Below are 17,663 nucleotides of genomic sequence, written 5' to 3'. Positions count from 1 at the left end.
TTGGAAGGACTCTGCCAGTGACCTCTGACCTGTGCCAGAGGGTCTGCACCTCTGTCCTTTTTTTTTTTTTTTTCTTTTGCTGCCACAACAGAGAATTTCCTTCCTACACACATCACTGTTTGCAATGTTTTCATTTACAGCTGTAAAATATCTTCACAGGATGTTCCTCTCTTTCACTCACTGCAGCCTACATGTTTGTTCAGTGCAGCTGAATCAGGGGACTGCAAGACAACAAAACACAGTAGAGCCAGGAGGAGGAAGAGGAGCAAAGTGTGCCTACATGAGAGGAGCAGTGTTTGTACAGACATGTCAACTATTTTGTTTTTTTGTACTTTGGACTTACTTGGGTTCAGCTGAACATCAACTAAAAGGCACAAAAAAAAATGACAGCACAGTTTGTCTTCTCGCACACAGCCTCAAATTGTTACTTTTAATCCAAATCTTTATTCTAAACCGCAAGAGCTCAAATGTTTTTATTTCACTCAAACACTTAAAACATGAGCACATTAGCCATTTTAATAAACTAAACTGTTTAGCGAACAATTCTTTACATCATTCTTGACGAACAGTCTGTGAGGTTTCAGTCTTGATGCTCGTGCTCTTGTCCGGGTATGAGCCAGCGTATGCTGTCGGTCCGCAGGATGGCGTACAGAGTGAAGCTTGTGATGAAGAGGATGGAGAAGACCAGCAGCCAGTCGATGCTCCTCACGGGAACGCTAGGGAGGGGACCGAGGCGGTCTACGTCTGTCACAGTTCTATCAGGGCCGGCTTCAAAACCTGGAACACACAGAGTTGGATCACACATGGGTGCAAGTTTCATTTGAGTGGTCGTTCAGATTCATTTTACATGACTCAAAATGTTCTTCCAACCACCCAATTCTGACCCTTTTGAGCCCAAACCAGTAAGCTCTATATAATGTAACACATAACCTGCATTTGTACCTGTCTGGTTAACAAGAAAAGATGTGAGCGTATCCAGCGTTCTGTCAGTGTGGTTGAAACGAGCCATCGGTTTTGCCCCTTGGAACAGCAGGATGTTGGGCACTGCCACAGTCCCAAACCTCGTGGAGAGGCTGGTGGAAGATGGAGACATGCATTACAAGAAAATAACACGCAAGACTTTATTCTACATTTGTATTTTTATAATTTTCAACACAAAAGAACTTTTATCAACTACTCTAATTATCCAATTAACTGTTTGATAATAAACATGAGCTATATTCTGCTTCTATATACAGTGGGGCAAAAAAGTATTTAGTCAGCCACCGATTGTGCAAGTTCCCCCACTTAAAATGATGACAGAGGTCAGTAATTTGCACCAGAGGTACACTTCAACTGTGAGAGACAGAATGTGAAAAAAAAAATCCATGAATTCACATGGTAGGATTTGTAAAGAATTTATTCGTAAATCAGGGTGGAAAATAAGTATTTGGTCACCTCAAACAAGGAAAATCTCTGGCTCTCACAGACCTGTAACGTCTTCTGTAAGAAGCTTTTCTGTCCCCCACTCGTTACCTGTATGAATGGCACCTGTTTGAACTCATCATCTGTATAAAAGACACCTGTCCACAGCCTCAAACAGTCAGACTCCAAACTCCGCCATGGCCAAGACCAAAGAGCTTTCGAAGGACACCAGGAAAAGTATTGTAGACCTGCACCAGACTGGGAAGAGTGACTCTACAATAGGCAAGCAGCTTGGTGTGAAAAAATCAACTGTGGGAGCAATCATCAGAAAATGGAAGACATACAAGACCACTGATAATCTCCCTCGATCTGGGGCTCCACGCAAGATCTCATCCCGTGGGGTCAAAATGATCATGAGAACGGTGAGCAAAGATCCCAGAACCACACGGGGGGACCTGGTGAATGACCTGCAGAGAGCTGGGACCAAAGTAACAAAGGTCACCATCAGTAACACACTACAACGGCAGGGAATCAAATCCCGCAGTGCCAGACGTGTTCCGCTGCTGAAGCCAGTGCATGTCCAGGCCCGTCTGAAGTTTGCCAGAGAGCACATGGATGATACAGCAGAGGATTGGGAGAATGTCATGTGGTCAGATGAAACCAAAGTAGAACTTTTTGGTATAAACTCAACTCGTCGTGTTTGGAGGAAGACGAATACTGAGTTGCATCCCAAGAACACCATACCTACTGTGAAGCATGGGGGTGGAAACATCATGCTATGGGGCTGTTTTTCTGCCAAGGGGACAGGACGACTGATCCGTGTTAAGGACAGAATGAATGGGGCCATGTATCGTGAGATTTTGAGCCAAAACCTCCTTCCATCAGTGAGAACTTTGAAGATGAAACGAGGCTGGGTCTTCCAACATGACAATGATCCAAAACACACCGCCCGGGCAACAAAGGAGTGGCTCCGTAAGAAGCATTTGAAAGTCCTGGAGTGGCCTAGCCAGTCTCCAGACCTCAACCCCATAGAAAATCTGTGGCGGGAGTTGAAAGTCCGTGTTGCTCGGCGACAGCCCCAAAACATCACTGCTCTCGAGAAGATCTGCATGGAAGAATGGGCCAAAATACCAGCTACTGTGTGTGCAAACCTGGTAAAGACCTATAGTAAACGTTTGACCTCTGTTATTGCCAACAAAGGTTATGTTACAAAGTATTGAGTTGTATTTTTGTTATTGACCAAATACTTATTTTCCACCCTGATTTACGAATAAATTCTTTACAAATCCTACCATGTGGATTCATGGATTTTTTTTTTCACATTCTGTCTCTCACAGTTGAAGTGTACCTCTGGTGCAAATTACTGACCTCTGTCATCATTTTAGGTGGGGGAACTTGCACAATCGGTGGCTGACTAAATACTTTTTTGCCCCACTGTAGATGCTAAGGGGTGGTGAGCCACAGAGGACAACAGCTTTAAAAAGTATTCTAAGAGGGGTTTTCACAGTGAGATTACACAGTTAAAACCAGAACAAAGGTGATCATTTACCTGCTGTGCTGTGAGGCATCCAGTGCCAAGAAATGCATGCTGGGAAAAACCCGGGGAAGGGCGTTGAAGTGAGGTGCCAGGTTGGCTGAGAACTGGCACCAGGCGGTGAAGAACAGCACCACAGAGCACTCTGTGCTGTTAGCATTGAGGAACTCCATTAGATCCTGAAAGAAAAGAAGGGATGGGTTTAGTGTTTTTTATCCAGGAGAGAAACAGGAAATTCTCCTGCATGGAATTTTATAAGAGGGATACAAACAGAACCTGAATTCTGGTAAATTCACTCAAAAATGAAAGGTGCAACAAACAACAATGCTCACGATACAAACAGTGAGTCATGCTATGATGAAATAAAACAAAACTGATTTACAAAAAGGTTTATACACACAAAAAATATACAAATAGATGCATTAGAAAAGTTGATAAATTAATCTTGTATATGGTAACTGGTGTAAATGTTTGGGAAATTGGTGGCACACTTTTTACACACTTTACACAGCGTGTAAACATGTGCCTCAGAGGATGGAGTGAATACCTGTGAGGCATTGAGGACCTGCACAGTGAAGTTCTCCATTCCTGTGATGTTCCGTCTATCACAGTTGACTTTGTACGTCTTGGCGGTCTCCGTGGTGTTGTGCTCCTCAACCGTTATGACCTCCGCACGCACAATGTCAAGCGTGAGCTGCAGGGAAACATTCAAGGAAAAGTTAGTTTCTGCAAAACTGCATTTATAACTATACATATTTGGGCTAATCTTCAGTGAGACATTATCAAGCACACGTCAAAACATAAAAACTAAGCTGAGGCTGAAATTAAATTAACCTTGTTATTGATTTTTTTATCAATTCATTTTTAAGATAGGAGAAGACTTTATTGATCCCACAGCGGTTTAAGTCAGTTGGTTTATAACAACCAGTGTTAATATCTTAAAGTAAATTTGTCCAGGAAGACATTTGAGAATCAAAGGATCTCATTGTCTCACTTAATCATCTTAGAAGACAAATCTGCAAATCTTCACAAGTGCAAATTTTACCTTAATAATAAATAATTTACTAATTTGTGATTATCTTTATATTTTGGTTTTTTTTTGGAATTTATACATCAATTTAGATGTCAGTCACTGTGGTAACTGAGGTGGTAACCCTTTAAGGCTGCAGTCTAACAGCAGTCCCTTTTTATGTCTCACAGTTTCATCTTACTAACCTGCTGTGATGATTCAGCATCCTCCTCCTGTGAGCCGCCATTCTCAGCTGGAGCCGGTGAACTACACTGGGCACTGCTGTCATCACAGGGCGGGGAGAAGCCTGACTGAAAGTCTTTCACATTTTTGGGGAAGAGAGACTCGATGTCAGATGGATCGATGGGAGTTTCAGTGCCCATCACAGCATCTGCGATCTCAGCTGTCTTGAACTGCCTCTTCGGCAGAGAGTCCAGATCTCCGGACTCTACAAACTTTGGGCTGTTCTCCAAGTCAGAGAAAGTGTCCTCTGACAAAATGAGCTCCAGTGAGTCATCATATTCTAAGGGACAAAAAGAAAAAAAAATTAAGCTCAGTGCATATAACATATTTGTAATTGTTTTCCATTCCATCTGACTTTTAATAGTGAATCACTGCAGAAGTTTTTCTTATTTCTTGCTCTAATGTCACTTCCACTCCTGTGAAAAGGATCTGTTCCTTTCCTGATTTCATTTTTTGCATATTTATGACACTTATATGTTTCGGATCACCAAACAAATATCATACAAAGAAACAGTTTTTATATGTTTATTTCATTTATACAGGAAAAGAATGTTATCCAAACCTACCTGGCCTTGTGTGAAAACGTAACTGTCCCTTAAACCTAATAACTGGTTGTGTCACCCTTGTCAGTAAGCACTGCAATCTAGTGTGTGCAGATTTTTTTTAATTCAGCCAGGGGGTTTTGACTTTGACCAGGCCATTCCAAAACCTTCATGCTGGTTTATTTGAGCCATTCAGTTACTGGTGTGTAACCTTAATGTTTTCATAGACGTCTGGTTAGAATAAACAGCGTCTCTCACATTCTTTCGGTTGACTAAAAAGTGACTAATCGAATATTACACAGAGATAATATCCTGTGTTACTGTTAATTATCAACCTAAATACAAACATTATATTAGTACTATTAGCATTGAGGCTAGCTGCAGCCGTCAGTGTCTTACCTTGACCAGACGAAAACCTGAAAACATCCGCATGATGCAGCAAAAAAAATAAGACAAACCGTAATTGAATATGATTTAAAATCCTCATCATGTTTTTGAAATGTAAAGAGCAAAACACGATTATGAAACGCTGTCACGACATTTTGAGACGTGAAGGTATGTTGCTGGACTAATAGGAACGAGCGCCCGTGCCTGTGGCGGAAGAAAATAAACGATGCACATGAAAACGCAACTTCCGGAATGCTTATTTTACCCCAAATTTTATATATTTTTTATCCATCCCATATATTTTTAGACCATTCCTCCGACATTTTAGTGCTGTTAGTAGTAGTTTTTACGGGGAAAACTGGTTTCCAGTTTGGGTAACCCTGAGATTAATCAGGGTTTCAGACAGCCTCACTTTACTTCCTGAAGTTTACTGCACAGCCTTATTTGTCTATACTACGTAAGACGTAAGACACAGTATCAAAAGGATGGGGAAACCGAGTTTACTTGTATTGATATTTATGTCATGGTTAATTATTTAGTCCGTTATTATTTATTAATAACGGACTAAATGTGTTACTGATAAAATCACATTCGCAAGCGCATTGCTTTTATTTTGAATTCGGGACTGAGTTTCTCTTTCCATAATACTTAGCACTTAAGGCAAAATAAGGTGGGGCTGCCTTGACTGCGCTTCTGAAAGTGGGTAGGGTCTGTTCACTTCAGACAATTATCATTCCCTCCCCTTTCACTCAGCAGCCAGTTAAAATATGGATCGAAACACCATGTGATCAAATGCGAGCGCTGAAAACACCACACACCACGGATCAGTGTCTCAGTGTCAGAAGGCATTGAATGGAGTTTTTCTTTAGTAAGGGAAAGTGAAACTTAATTTATCTGGAAGAGAAATGGCGCATCAACTGATTCAGCTGGATCAAGAAAAATTGAGCTGTCCAATCTGTCTGGATCTCCTAAAGGAACCAGTCACTATTCCCTGTGGGCACAGCTACTGCATGAGCTGTATCAAAAACTGCTGGGATGAGAATGAAACACACAGCTGTCCTCAGTGCAGGCAAACTTTCACACCGAGACCTGTCCTGGTGAAAAACACTATGTTTGCTGATTTAGTGGAGGACCTAAAGAAAGCAGGACTTCCAGCTGATTCATCTGGTCATGCCTTTGCTGGACCTGGAGATGTGGCTTGTGACTTCTGTTCTGTGAGGAAACTGAAAGCCTCCAAGTCCTGCCTGGTGTGTATGGCCTCTTATTGTGAGCAGCACCTCCAGCCTCACTACAACGTAGCTCCATTAAAGAAACACAAACTCATCGATGCTACTTCAAAGCTTCAGGACAACATCTGCCCTCGCCATGATGAGGTGATGAAGATCTTCTGCTGCACTGATCAACGGTGTATCTGTTATCTCTGCTTAATGAATGAACACAAAAATCATGTCACAGTGTCAGCTGCAGCCGAAAGAGCTAAAAAGCAGAAAGATCTAGCAGGGAATCGACAACAAATCAAGAACAGAATCCAAAACAGAGAGAGGGATGTGAACCTGCTTCAGCGTGAAGTGGAGGCCATCAGTCTTTCTGCTGATAAAGCCTTAATGGAAAGCGAGAAGATGTTCAAAGACTTAATCTGTCTGATTAAGAAAAAAAGCTCTGAGGTGAAGCAGAAGATCAGATCCAAGCAGAAAACTGAACAGACTCGAGTCAAAGAACTTCAGGAGAAGCTAGAGCAGGAGATCAGAGACCTGAGGCAGAAAGACACTGAAGTGGAGCAGCTCTCACTAACAGAGGATCATATCCATTTTCTTAAAAATTTTTCGTCAGTGACACATTTGAATGAATATACAAATTTACCGAGCACCTCCAACCACACTCTGCAGTACTTTCAAGGTGTGATGGCGGCTGTATTACAGGCCGGAAATAAACTGACGAATCTTCTGAGTGATGAATGGACAAAAATTTCACTTGCAGTGAACAAAGTGGACGTGCTACTGCCTCAAGAAGAACCCACAACTAGAGAGGAATTTTTGAAATATTCTTGTGGCATCACTCTTGATCAAAGCACAACAAAAACGCATTTATCACTGAGTGATAATAACCGAAAATTGCATGGAAATCAATCGTATGGAAATTACAGTGAAAACTGGCATGTTTGTAGTAAAAAGATTCTGACTGGACCTTGTTACTGGGAGGTAAAATGGACTGGTGCAGTGACAGTAGGTGTTACATACATGTATAACTCCTGTTATGGGTCAAAGACTGAACGTGGATTGGGAACAGATTGCGAGTCTTGGGCATTGAACCTTTCACATGGCAGTTATCAATTAAGACATAAAAACATTTCAACTTCCCTCTCAGGCCCTGAGTCCTCCACAGTGGCAGTATATTTGGATCACAGAGCAGGTATTCTGTCTTTCTACAGCATCACTGAGACCATGAATCTCCTCCACAGAGTCCAGACCAGGTTCACTAAGCCTCTATATGCTGGATTTTGGCTTCCACAGCATTCTCAAAACTCTCTTGAATTGTGTGAGTTGAAGGAGACAAGTGTTACTGAATCATAAGAATTCAAGCTCTGCCTACTGCCATTCATTAAAGTGTGAGTGTCCATGGCAGTTGACTTCATGGAGTTAATGTTTTATTTTTTTGTTTATGTTGTTATTTCCTGAACATTGTTTTTCAAGCTACTAAAATATTAACTTACAAAGGGTACACTTATGTTTTATTGTATTGTTGTGACAATAAACACAGAATTATATATATATAATGTAGTTTGTAGTGTAATATGAAGTGTAAAGTAGTTTCTATTTCATTGTGAATTTTCTTTTTTTTAATTGGTTCACCATAAATTAGAGTAAGTAGGTTTGCTTGTTTCAGTTTATTTTTATTGTTAAATATTTCATGGCAATTCAGTTTTCATTAGTTTTAGTCATTTTAATTATTTAACAAAACTGAAGGACATCAGAACAGATGTTTTAATAGAAAATATACTTTATGACCTTCCAGCTCTCAATAAACATTCAACAGAGCCTCATCAGAAATTTTTAAAAAGCTGATTTCAGTAAACTGAAATTATTCTACAAAGCACAGTAGTTTTATATTGTAATATACTTTAATTTGACTATAACCTGCATTTGAACTTATAGTGGAGTTATATTTGTTTAGATTTTGTTTGATTGACTGTACTTTGTACAATAGAATGAGAAATGTGCACTTAATAAAGTTTCTGATTTCACAAAAAATGTCACTGGCTCTTTACCATTTAAAGTAGAAATAGATATAATATTTATATTTTATATTTTCTTTGTCCACAGTGAAATCAAATGTTTCATTTTTTAATGTGTACAACTATTCAACCATCTTTATTTAAGATAAATGTTTGTAAGAAAAAAAAATGTAAAAACCTACAATCTAACCAACTACTTATGTTTTTTATAACTCATCATTCTGCAAGCAACCACTCTGTAGGCAGTTACACAAATGTGTACTACTACATTACTTCTAGAAGTAATGAAGTGTTAAATGGTCTACTGAGCAGTGTTTTGTCTTCCATCGGATGCCTCTGAGGAATCAAAAGAACTCAGTGAAGTGTTGATATTTACATGGTAAGATTGGTTAACAGGGCTGTTGGGGATCTGAAGACAACATGATGATGCTTGATGACTTTAGTAGTGTTGATCTCCTGAACTTTTCTTCTGAAAAGTATATGTCTACCAAGGTTTATTGTGAACTTTTACAATAAAACTGTGCGCAGTGAGCAGCAAAAGAATATGAAAATAAACATCTTTTTTCACTGAAGAGGGATTATTATATTAACATGTAAATTGGAGGATGAAACAGTTGGTGACAACTTTACCTTTTTTTCACCAAATATTAATATAGCCATTGTTTATTTTCATTCAACTATAAGAGGATTGGTAGCATTGTATCTTTTGACTGAACAAATTCCAACATTCTAGGGAAAGCTCTGAGACAAATTGTGTATGTACATTAACTGTGCCTTGTGGGACTCTTGTAGAAAAAAACTGAAGATCTCGACTGCTGTTCTGCAGCTTGTAAAAACCATTCTGAAATTGCTGCATATGGCTTTTCATAAGTTAAGTTTGGATCAGGTTTTTGTTGTGCACAACAGCTGTTGTGTCAGAGATGATGGCATTAGAGCAGGTACTCAAAATAGCAACTTGTGGATTACTTAGCTGCTCTAATGCTGGGTTTTGAACACTGGCCATTATGATTATAAATCTCTAGTTGTTTTCTCTTTCTTTCTTTTATTAACCCATTTCTCAATTGTTTATTCCCGTGCTACCAAATTATGGAGGTAAATATTATACATTTTAATTTTAATTAAAATTCTGGAGAAAGAAACATTGCATTTACTACACACTCTGAATTACACAATGTTGAAAAATACAAGTATATCTGATTTGAGAATGAAAAAACAGAAGAAAAAAATGTTTATGTCATTGCTGTGTGCAGGCAGGCAGTGAAAAGGACCCAAGATGCGGACTCACAGAGGCAAGAGTGAAACTCAAAACAAACAGCTTTATTGCCAGTTGCAGATTAAACAGGAGACAACTATACTGGGAAAACAAACTAACGAGCAGGTAAACAGGTTAACAGAACACACAGTGAAGGTTGATTGTACGATGCAACAACGAGCAGGGGAAGACGGAGACACTAAATACAAGAGATGAACAGAACTAAGAGGAAACAGCTGGGAGACAGGGCTGACGCTAATTACACTGACGAGACAGGGAGAGCACAAACAGAACACACTGACAAAAGACACAAACCTTCAAAATAAAACAGGAAATGCACAGACTGGACTCAGAGATGCAGTACAGACAGAACAGAGGGAACACATAGGCAGACACAAAACAGAGGGAGCGCCAAAACTCTTGAGAACCAAAGGGTGTAAACCCAAAAACACAATCAGCATTAACTAGAACAAGATCATAATAACAACAACAAAATAATAATAATAAAAAATAAAAACAAAATGCTGGGTCAAATGACCCAGTGAAGGTTTAAGATGTACAGAATATGGACAGTGTATCTGGAAAGTATTCCCAGTGCCTCAATTGTTCCAAATTTTGTGATGTTACGGATTAAATATAGTAAAGTTATTTGCATACGAATTTATATTTGTGTGAGTTTTTTCTGCTAATGTTTCAACAAAATAGTGGTTAAATATAAACTATATAAGAACTGAATGTATCCATAAAGATTCATCTCTAACAGGTGCAGGATAGATAAACACATCTCAACAAGTAGCACATGGCATCAAATTTCACTGTTTTATGTTTATTCTCTTCTTGAGCTCACACACCTCAGCAGTGTGTCCAGCACTTTGTGGAAGCCACAGTCCAACATGGAGAGGCTGAGTGAACCTGGTCTGGACTCTGTGGAGACGATTCATGGTCTCAGTGATGCTGTAGAAAGAAAGAGTTCCTGCCCTGTGATCCAAATATACTCCTATTCTGGAGGACAGGGGGCCTGGGATGGGAGTGGAAATGTTGTTGTGTTTGAATTCATAGCCGCTGTCTGAAACTGTTAATGACCAGGATTTGTCATTCAATCCAAATCCACATTCCTCTCTGGTCCCTCTACGGCCGATATCCTTGTATGCAACAGCTACTCCAACAGTCTTGTTGTAATTCACCTCCCAGTAACAGCGTCCAGTCAGACCCTCTCTGCTCAGGACCTGACACCATTCAAGGAATTTGTCTGGATGACTTGGATATGACTGGTTTCTACTCATCAGTGTCACTTTTCTGTTGCTGTCACTCAGTGACATCAGTGTGTGTGCTGTATTTGGATCTAGAGTGATCTGACAAGAATGTTTCAAAAAGTCGTGTCTGGTTTTGGGTTCTCCTTGAGAAAGTAAAATATCTGCTTTGGTCGTTCCAACTGAGATTTTTGGCCATTCATCACTGAGAAGAGCCTTCACTTTATCTCTGGTCCATGACACAGATGCAGTCACATCCTCAAAGTACTGCAGAGTAACATTGTTGTAGGTGGGTACGTTTGTAGATGCACTCAGATGTGACAGTGAGGAGTAGCTTTTCAGAAAATGGAGGTGATCCTCTGTCAGTGAGAGCTGCTGCAGTTCAGTGTCTCTCCTCCTCAGATCTCTGATCTCCTGCTCTATTTTCTCCTGAAGCTCTTTGACTCTGTTCTGTTCAGATTTTTTGCTTAGATCTGATCTGCTGCTTCACCTCAGAGCTTTTCTTTCTCAATGAGAAAGACTCATAGCCTCAACTTCGTCTTGAAGCACCTTCACATCTTTCTCTATTTTCTGGATTCTCTGTTGGACATTTTGCAGATTTGTTTCAAGCTCTTTCTGTTTCTCTGTGATGTGTTCATCCATTAAGCAGAGATAACAGATACACCGTTGATCAGTGCGGCAGAAGATCTTCATCACCTCAACATCAGGGCAGATGTTGTCCTGAAGCTTTGAAGTGGCTTTGATGAGCTTGTGTTTCTTTATTGGAGCTATGTTGTAGTGAGGCTGGAGGTGCTGCTCACAGTAAGAGGCCCTACACATCAGGAAGGACTTGGAGGCTTTTTGCTTCCTCCCAGAACGGAAATCATAGGCCATGTCTCCAGGTCCAGCATAGGAGTGAGATGCGAGTCCTGCTTTCTTTATGTCCTCCACTAACTCACCTAAAATGGTGTTTTTCACCAGGACAGGCCATGGTGTAAAATTCTGCCCACAGGGAATAGTGACTGGATCTTTAGAAGTTCCAGACAGATGGAACAGCTCAATTTTTCTCAATGCAGCTGAATTGCTTGCTGCACCATTTATCCTCTGCTCAAATGACATCTTACTTTCTGTTTCCAGATAAAAGCTATTTTCATGCAGAGACACGGACCTGAGCAAATGGAAATTTTCAGTTTTGCATCTTATCACATGACTGGCAGATCAGTAATGTCTGAAGTAAATAGTCTACAGAGAGGTGTGCTTCATTCCAGGAAAGGAAGAATTTTAGTACATTTGGTGTCCATTTATAAAGTTATGAATACTAGCAATGGATCAGAATAGACTGGAGCCAAAACAAGTTTAGAAAAAGCTTAACAGCTGATGTGAGACATCACTAATGCTGAAAAGTTCTTTTATGTCTGGCTTGAAACATACAGAATATACAGATTACAGGTCAAGCATTTAACATGTTAATAACAAATATGGGCCTAATTATTTATTAGAAAGCAACTTTCCAATCTCTGTTTAGGTAAATGAAATATGGATAAAAAATAGGCTTTGTTATCCCAATAACAATTAAAACCGTTTCTTTCTAGAAATCATAACTGGGTTTCAGTAAGGACGTATCCATCACAGGCGTAGACAGCCACAAATTGAATCGGGACTACCAACTCATCCCAGAAACTAAATAACAAAGAATTTGAAAAACACACAAAACTGTGAGACAGAAACCCAGGGGCAATGACAAGTTCAGGCCTGTCAATGATAGAAAAAACAGTGGTGCTAGAGGGCAGTAGCATTGAATAAAGTCTGCTGATGTCAGAGTGAAACTTAATAAGTTTAACTTTTTGTTTTTGATTTTCTTTGACAAAGAAAACACCAAAAAACAAGAAAGAGGAAAAGAGAAGAAAAAAATGTTTGTTAGTTATTTGATCTGGAGCTTATGGATATTTCCTGTTTTGCAACTGTGATAAGAGAGGGTGTGCCTAACGCCTGAGATAAAGTCTGCAAACAGAGTGCGGCTCAGACAGGTGTGCTTAATTCCAGGAAAGGGAGCAGTCAGATTGGAGTGAAACTGAAAGTTACTTTTATAAGATATCTTTTTTTTCCATTTACGAAAATAAAGAAACATAACATTTGGGTTTTCATCCACGGGAGACACGCTGCTGTGCAGTCCTCCAAGATCCTTACTGTGTGTTGCTGGAATTCAATTCACTTTTATTTATCAGGAATTGTAACATCTAGTCCTTTTACTGAATCAGAATGTAACGCCAAATCACAACAGTTGCCTCTATGCGCTTTATATTTTAAGGCAAGACCCTACTTTAATAACAAGAAAACAGAGAAACCCCCAGCAATCAGAAGACCTGAGCAAACGCAACAGTGGGAAGGAAAACCTTCCTTTTAACAGGGAGAACCAGCCAGCAGAAGGGCTTGTGTACACATGAAGCCTGGAGAAATGAATCTCTCTTTTCATTACTTAGATGGAAGCTTTAAGGTTTCATTCGGCTTCCGCTGGCCATCACTCCACCAGACGATCTGCTTTGGAGGTGCTGCAGTTTCAGGCTCTTTGCCTGCCTGCAGGCAGGTACTGGAAATAGACATAAGAACATGGAAGTATTTCTCAATCCTGCCTTTTATCAACGGTTCAGAGTGCCGATGATGTGGTGATTGTGATGACAACTTACTTTCTGTTTCCATATAAAAGCTGTTTTCATGCAGAGACACTGACCTGAGCAAATTGAAATTTTCAGTTTTGCATCTTATCACATGACCGGCAGATCAGTAATGTCTGAAGTAAATCTATAAACAGGGAGGAGCTTAAAGCGGTGTGCTTCGTTCCAGGAAAGGAAGAATTTTAGTACATTTGGTGTCCATTTATAAAGTTATGAATACTAGCAATGGATCAGAATAGACTGGAGCCAAAACAAGTTTAGAATAAGCTTAACAGCTGATGTGAGACATCACTAATGCTGAAAAGTTCTTTTATGTCTCACTCAGAACATGCAGACTATACAGATTACAGGTCAAGCATTTAACATGTAAATAACAAATATAGGCCTAATTACTTATTAGAAAGCAACTTTCACGTCTCTGTTTAGGTAAATGTATTATGGTTAAAAGATGCTTTGTTATCCCAATAATAATTAAAACTGTTTTTTAAAGTGCTGTTCTTTCTAGAAATCATAACCAGGTTTCAGTAGGGACGCATCCATCACAGGCGTAGACAGCCACACATTCCTCATTATAACACGCAAACAACTACAAATTAATTATACTAGTGTAGGGACCCTTCATGTCACATTTCTCCACACCTTAACATTAGGGAGGATTCCTATGATGCACTGAGCATTTCTTCTTCACTCTGTTCACTCCTTTTGTGTTTCTGCACCACAACTGTATTTAATACTTAGCAGTTATTAAACTCTTTGGTAGTTTGCCTTTTGTCTTCTCTTCCTGCTCTTTTCTTTCTCCTCACCCCCAGCTGGTCATGGTGGAGAGCTGCTCCTCCAGACCTGGTTCTCTTGGAAACTTCCTCCTACTAAAAGGGAATTTTATCTCCCTCAACCTAGAAAACCAACCTAAAAATGTTTACTAAGAAGATAAAATGAAAAGATAAAATCATACTGCTAGAATAAAGATTAACACAGAATGGGGAAGGAAAGAACATCGGCAAAGCTGAATAAAATAATGCAAACTTTGTAAATATTACTCTAAAACACAAAAAAATAATTAAAAAATAATCCAGACTCCAGAAAACTCAAAACACGAGAATCAATATATAGCTACAACTGATTCGGGACTACCAACTCATCCCAGAAACTAAATAAAGAATTTAAAAAAAACACACAAAACTGTGAGACAAAAACCCAGGGGCAATGACAAGTTCAGGCCTGTCAATGATAGAAAAAACAGTGGTGCTAGAGGGCAGTATCAGTGAAAAAAGTCTGCTGGTGTCAGAGTGAAAGTTTAACTTTTTGTTTTTGATTTTCTTTGTTTGACACAAAAAACACAAAAATAGAAGAAAGAGGAAAAGAGAAGAAAAAAATATTTTTGTTAGTTATTTGTTCTGGAGCTTATGGATATTTCCTGTTTTGCAACTGTGATAAGAGAGGGTGTGCTGGCCCAATCAGGATGTTGGAGGACTGCACAGCAGCTTATCTCGCATGGGTGAAAACCCCAGTGTTATGTTGTTTTATTTGTTATTTTTGTAAATGGAAAAAAAGAAAGATATCTTATAATAGTAACTTTAAGTTTCACACCAATCTGACTGCTCCCTTTCCTGTGATTAAGCACATCTGTCTCACCGGGACAGGCCGTGGTGTGAAAATCTGCCTGCACTGAGGGAGGATATATACTTCCTTCCCATCCCAGTAGTTTCTGATACAGTCCATGCAGTAGTTATGCCCACAGGGAATAATGACTGGATCGTTTTGAACCTGCAGACAGACGGAACAGCCCAGTTTATATTGATCCACCGGAATCAGTTGCTGCACCATTTCTCCTCACCACGACTGTAAATGTCTGAAAGATTTCCTTTCTGTTACCAGATGCAAATATGCACTGAAATTTGAACTCAAGGTCCTTTCGAGGGAAGTCTGTGACATCTCACTTTCAGTTACCAGATAAAAGCTGCTTTCGTTTCTTTGATATAGAGACACTGAGCTGAGCGTCGAGTGTGCCTAATGTCTGACATGAGCAGTTTTTAAACAGAGTGGGGTTTAGACACGTGTGCTTTATTCCAGGAAAGGGAGTAGACAGACTGGTCTTGTAATTTGATACAGTACTGTTCTCACCATTTCAGCTGTGCATTTGTTAGTGGGTATTGTGTACATTTTATATCTAATAAGTATAAGGGTTGTGAATTTTCTTCTAGTTAATATGAGTTATGCATTTTGATTTAAACAGGAAAACACAACAGTTTTGTATGTCCACTCAGGCATCATTCATACCTGGTCTGTAGGAATTTCCTGCCAGAAGGAGGGGGCACCGCGAGGGCGTCGAGGGGCGGAAGGCGGTGCCTTAGTGCCTCCCTCCTTCTGACATTGTAAAGGAACCCTAACTTTATTGTTTTTTTAATAGTAAGAGATATCTCTCTCTCTCTGTGTGTGTGTGTGTGTGTGTGTGTGTGTGTGTGTGTGTGTGTGTGTGTGTGTGTGTGTGTGTATATAAAAACAGAATTGAAATTGAATGCTTATAGTGGAAACTGTTACTCACTCAACAATTTACAAGGACTGGATTAGTAATACTAAATATTAGTAACATTCAATGTTAATCCCATATGCCTTTTTAGAGAAAGGTTAAATTGATTCAAAGTTTTAGGAAAAATGGATTTAAAAAAATAAGAATTTTAGTACATTTAGTGTCCATTTATAAAATTCTAAATACCAGCAATGGATCAGAATAGACTGGAGCCAAAACAAGTTTAGAATAAGCTTAACAGCTGATGTGAGACATCACTAATGCTGAAAAGTTCTTTTAAGTCTGGCTTGAAACGTACAGTGTTTAACATGTTAATAACAAATATATGCCTAATTACTTATTAGAATTCAACTTTCCAATCTCTGCTTAGGTAAATGTTTTATGGATAAAAAGATGCCTTGTTATCCCAATAACAATTAAAACTGTTTTTTAAAGTGCTGTTCTTTGTAGTAATCATAGCTGGGTTTCACAAGGGACGTATCCATCTCAGGCGCAGAAAGCCACACATTTCTTTGTAAGATTGACATGATATAGTCATCACATGCAAATTTCTTGTTATAAAATGCAAACGACTGCAAATGAATTATACTTGTGTAGGGACCCTTCATGTCATATTTCGCCATACCTTAAAATTAGGGAGGATTTCTATGATGCACTGAACATTTCTTCTTCACTCTGTTGACTCCCCTTTGCGTCACAGTCTGGCTGAGTAGCTGACTGTGTGAAGTATGAATAGTAGACCCAAGTGCAAACAAAATGGAACATGGAATCTAACTTGAGAGACAAAAAGCGAGCCGTTTAAAGTGGCTGATGGAGAAATACAAAGTAATGCACAAGGCAAACAAAGATGAGAATATAAAAAAAACCGAAACTGGGGAAACTAAAAATAAACATGAAACTTGGTGTGGATGCAAAGACCCTGGACCATGGAGACATGGCACAAAAGACAACCTGACACTGAACAAAGTAGGACAGAGGACTTAAGTACACAGAAATATAATGAGAGGATGGGGAACAGGTGGAAACACAGCTGGGACAAATCAGACCTAATGAGACAAGGGGAAGAAAAGCTAGATACACTGCATACAGGACAGAGACTTTCACAGAAAAATAGGAAGCAGAATGGAATGCAGACATGACAACATAAGACACGCAAACATAAAACACAAAGGGCGAAGGAAACTCAAACAGGGGTAGAAGACAGAAGGGGAATCTGAAAAACAAACTATAATGGCAACTTAGCCATAGTAGAAATTAACTTAGATAACCTAAAGGACTTAAACATAAACCATAAAAATCAAAATAAGCCAAAACTCTGAGACAAAAACCCAGGGGCCATGGAAAGGTCAGGGTGGTCAATGAAAGTCTAAGGAAAAGGACCCCCTTTCTATTATTTATATTATAATCTGTATAAAATCATTCGGTAGCCTTGTTTCAGGTCCTGCACAGCTGCTCCTCATTAAAGATTGTGGTGGTTGTCTGTGAAAAGGAAAAGGTTGTGATTCAGAGGAAATAAGGTTTACCAGTAAGGAGAATTAATGCAAACGTGTGTGTGCAGGTCTAGAATTAAAGGGGGTGCAAAGAAGTTATTGTAAGATGTGATTACTCACCTTTCTCTCCTGTGTACTCTGC

General features: G+C 39.4%; 3 protein-coding genes across 3 annotated transcripts; 1 reads left to right on the top strand and 2 right to left on the bottom strand.

Moving 5' to 3' along the window:
• Positions 1-421: 421 nt before the first annotated feature.
• On the bottom strand, positions 422-5,347 carry txndc15 (thioredoxin domain containing 15). The gene is made up of 6 exons (XM_085421123.1): positions 5,132-5,347; positions 4,154-4,470; positions 3,486-3,632; positions 2,954-3,117; positions 943-1,073; positions 422-777 (listed from the first exon to the last, which is right to left on the bottom strand). The coding sequence occupies exons 1-6, from the start codon at positions 5,220-5,222 to the stop codon at positions 581-583; spliced, it is 1,047 nt and encodes a 348-aa protein (XP_085277249.1). The 5' UTR covers positions 5,223-5,347; the 3' UTR covers positions 422-580.
• Positions 5,348-5,438: 91 nt separating this feature from the next.
• On the top strand, positions 5,439-8,329 carry LOC146661025 (tripartite motif-containing protein 16-like). Its single transcript, XM_085421122.1, has one exon. It carries the CDS (start codon positions 6,025-6,027, stop codon positions 7,687-7,689), a length of 1,665 nt encoding a protein of 554 aa, XP_085277248.1. The 5' UTR covers positions 5,439-6,024; the 3' UTR covers positions 7,690-8,329.
• Positions 8,330-10,415: 2,086 nt separating this feature from the next.
• Positions 10,416-11,951, bottom strand: LOC146661024 (tripartite motif-containing protein 16-like). The gene is made up of 2 exons (XM_085419740.1): positions 11,403-11,951; positions 10,416-11,303 (listed from the first exon to the last, which is right to left on the bottom strand). Exons 1-2 carry the CDS (start codon positions 11,949-11,951, stop codon positions 10,416-10,418), a joined length of 1,437 nt encoding a protein of 478 aa, XP_085275866.1.
• Between the last annotated feature and the right edge of the window lie 5,712 nt (positions 11,952-17,663).

Source organism: Rhamphochromis longiceps, linkage group LG10 (genome assembly GCF_057381845.1).
Source record: "Rhamphochromis longiceps isolate RC_006_pf linkage group LG10, R_longiceps_female_GT1.1, whole genome shotgun sequence".
Taxonomy (NCBI): Eukaryota; Metazoa; Chordata; class Actinopteri; order Cichliformes; family Cichlidae; genus Rhamphochromis; species Rhamphochromis longiceps.
The sequence above is the reverse complement of the archived record's forward strand: the minus strand, read 5'-3'. Positions and strand labels throughout refer to the sequence as shown.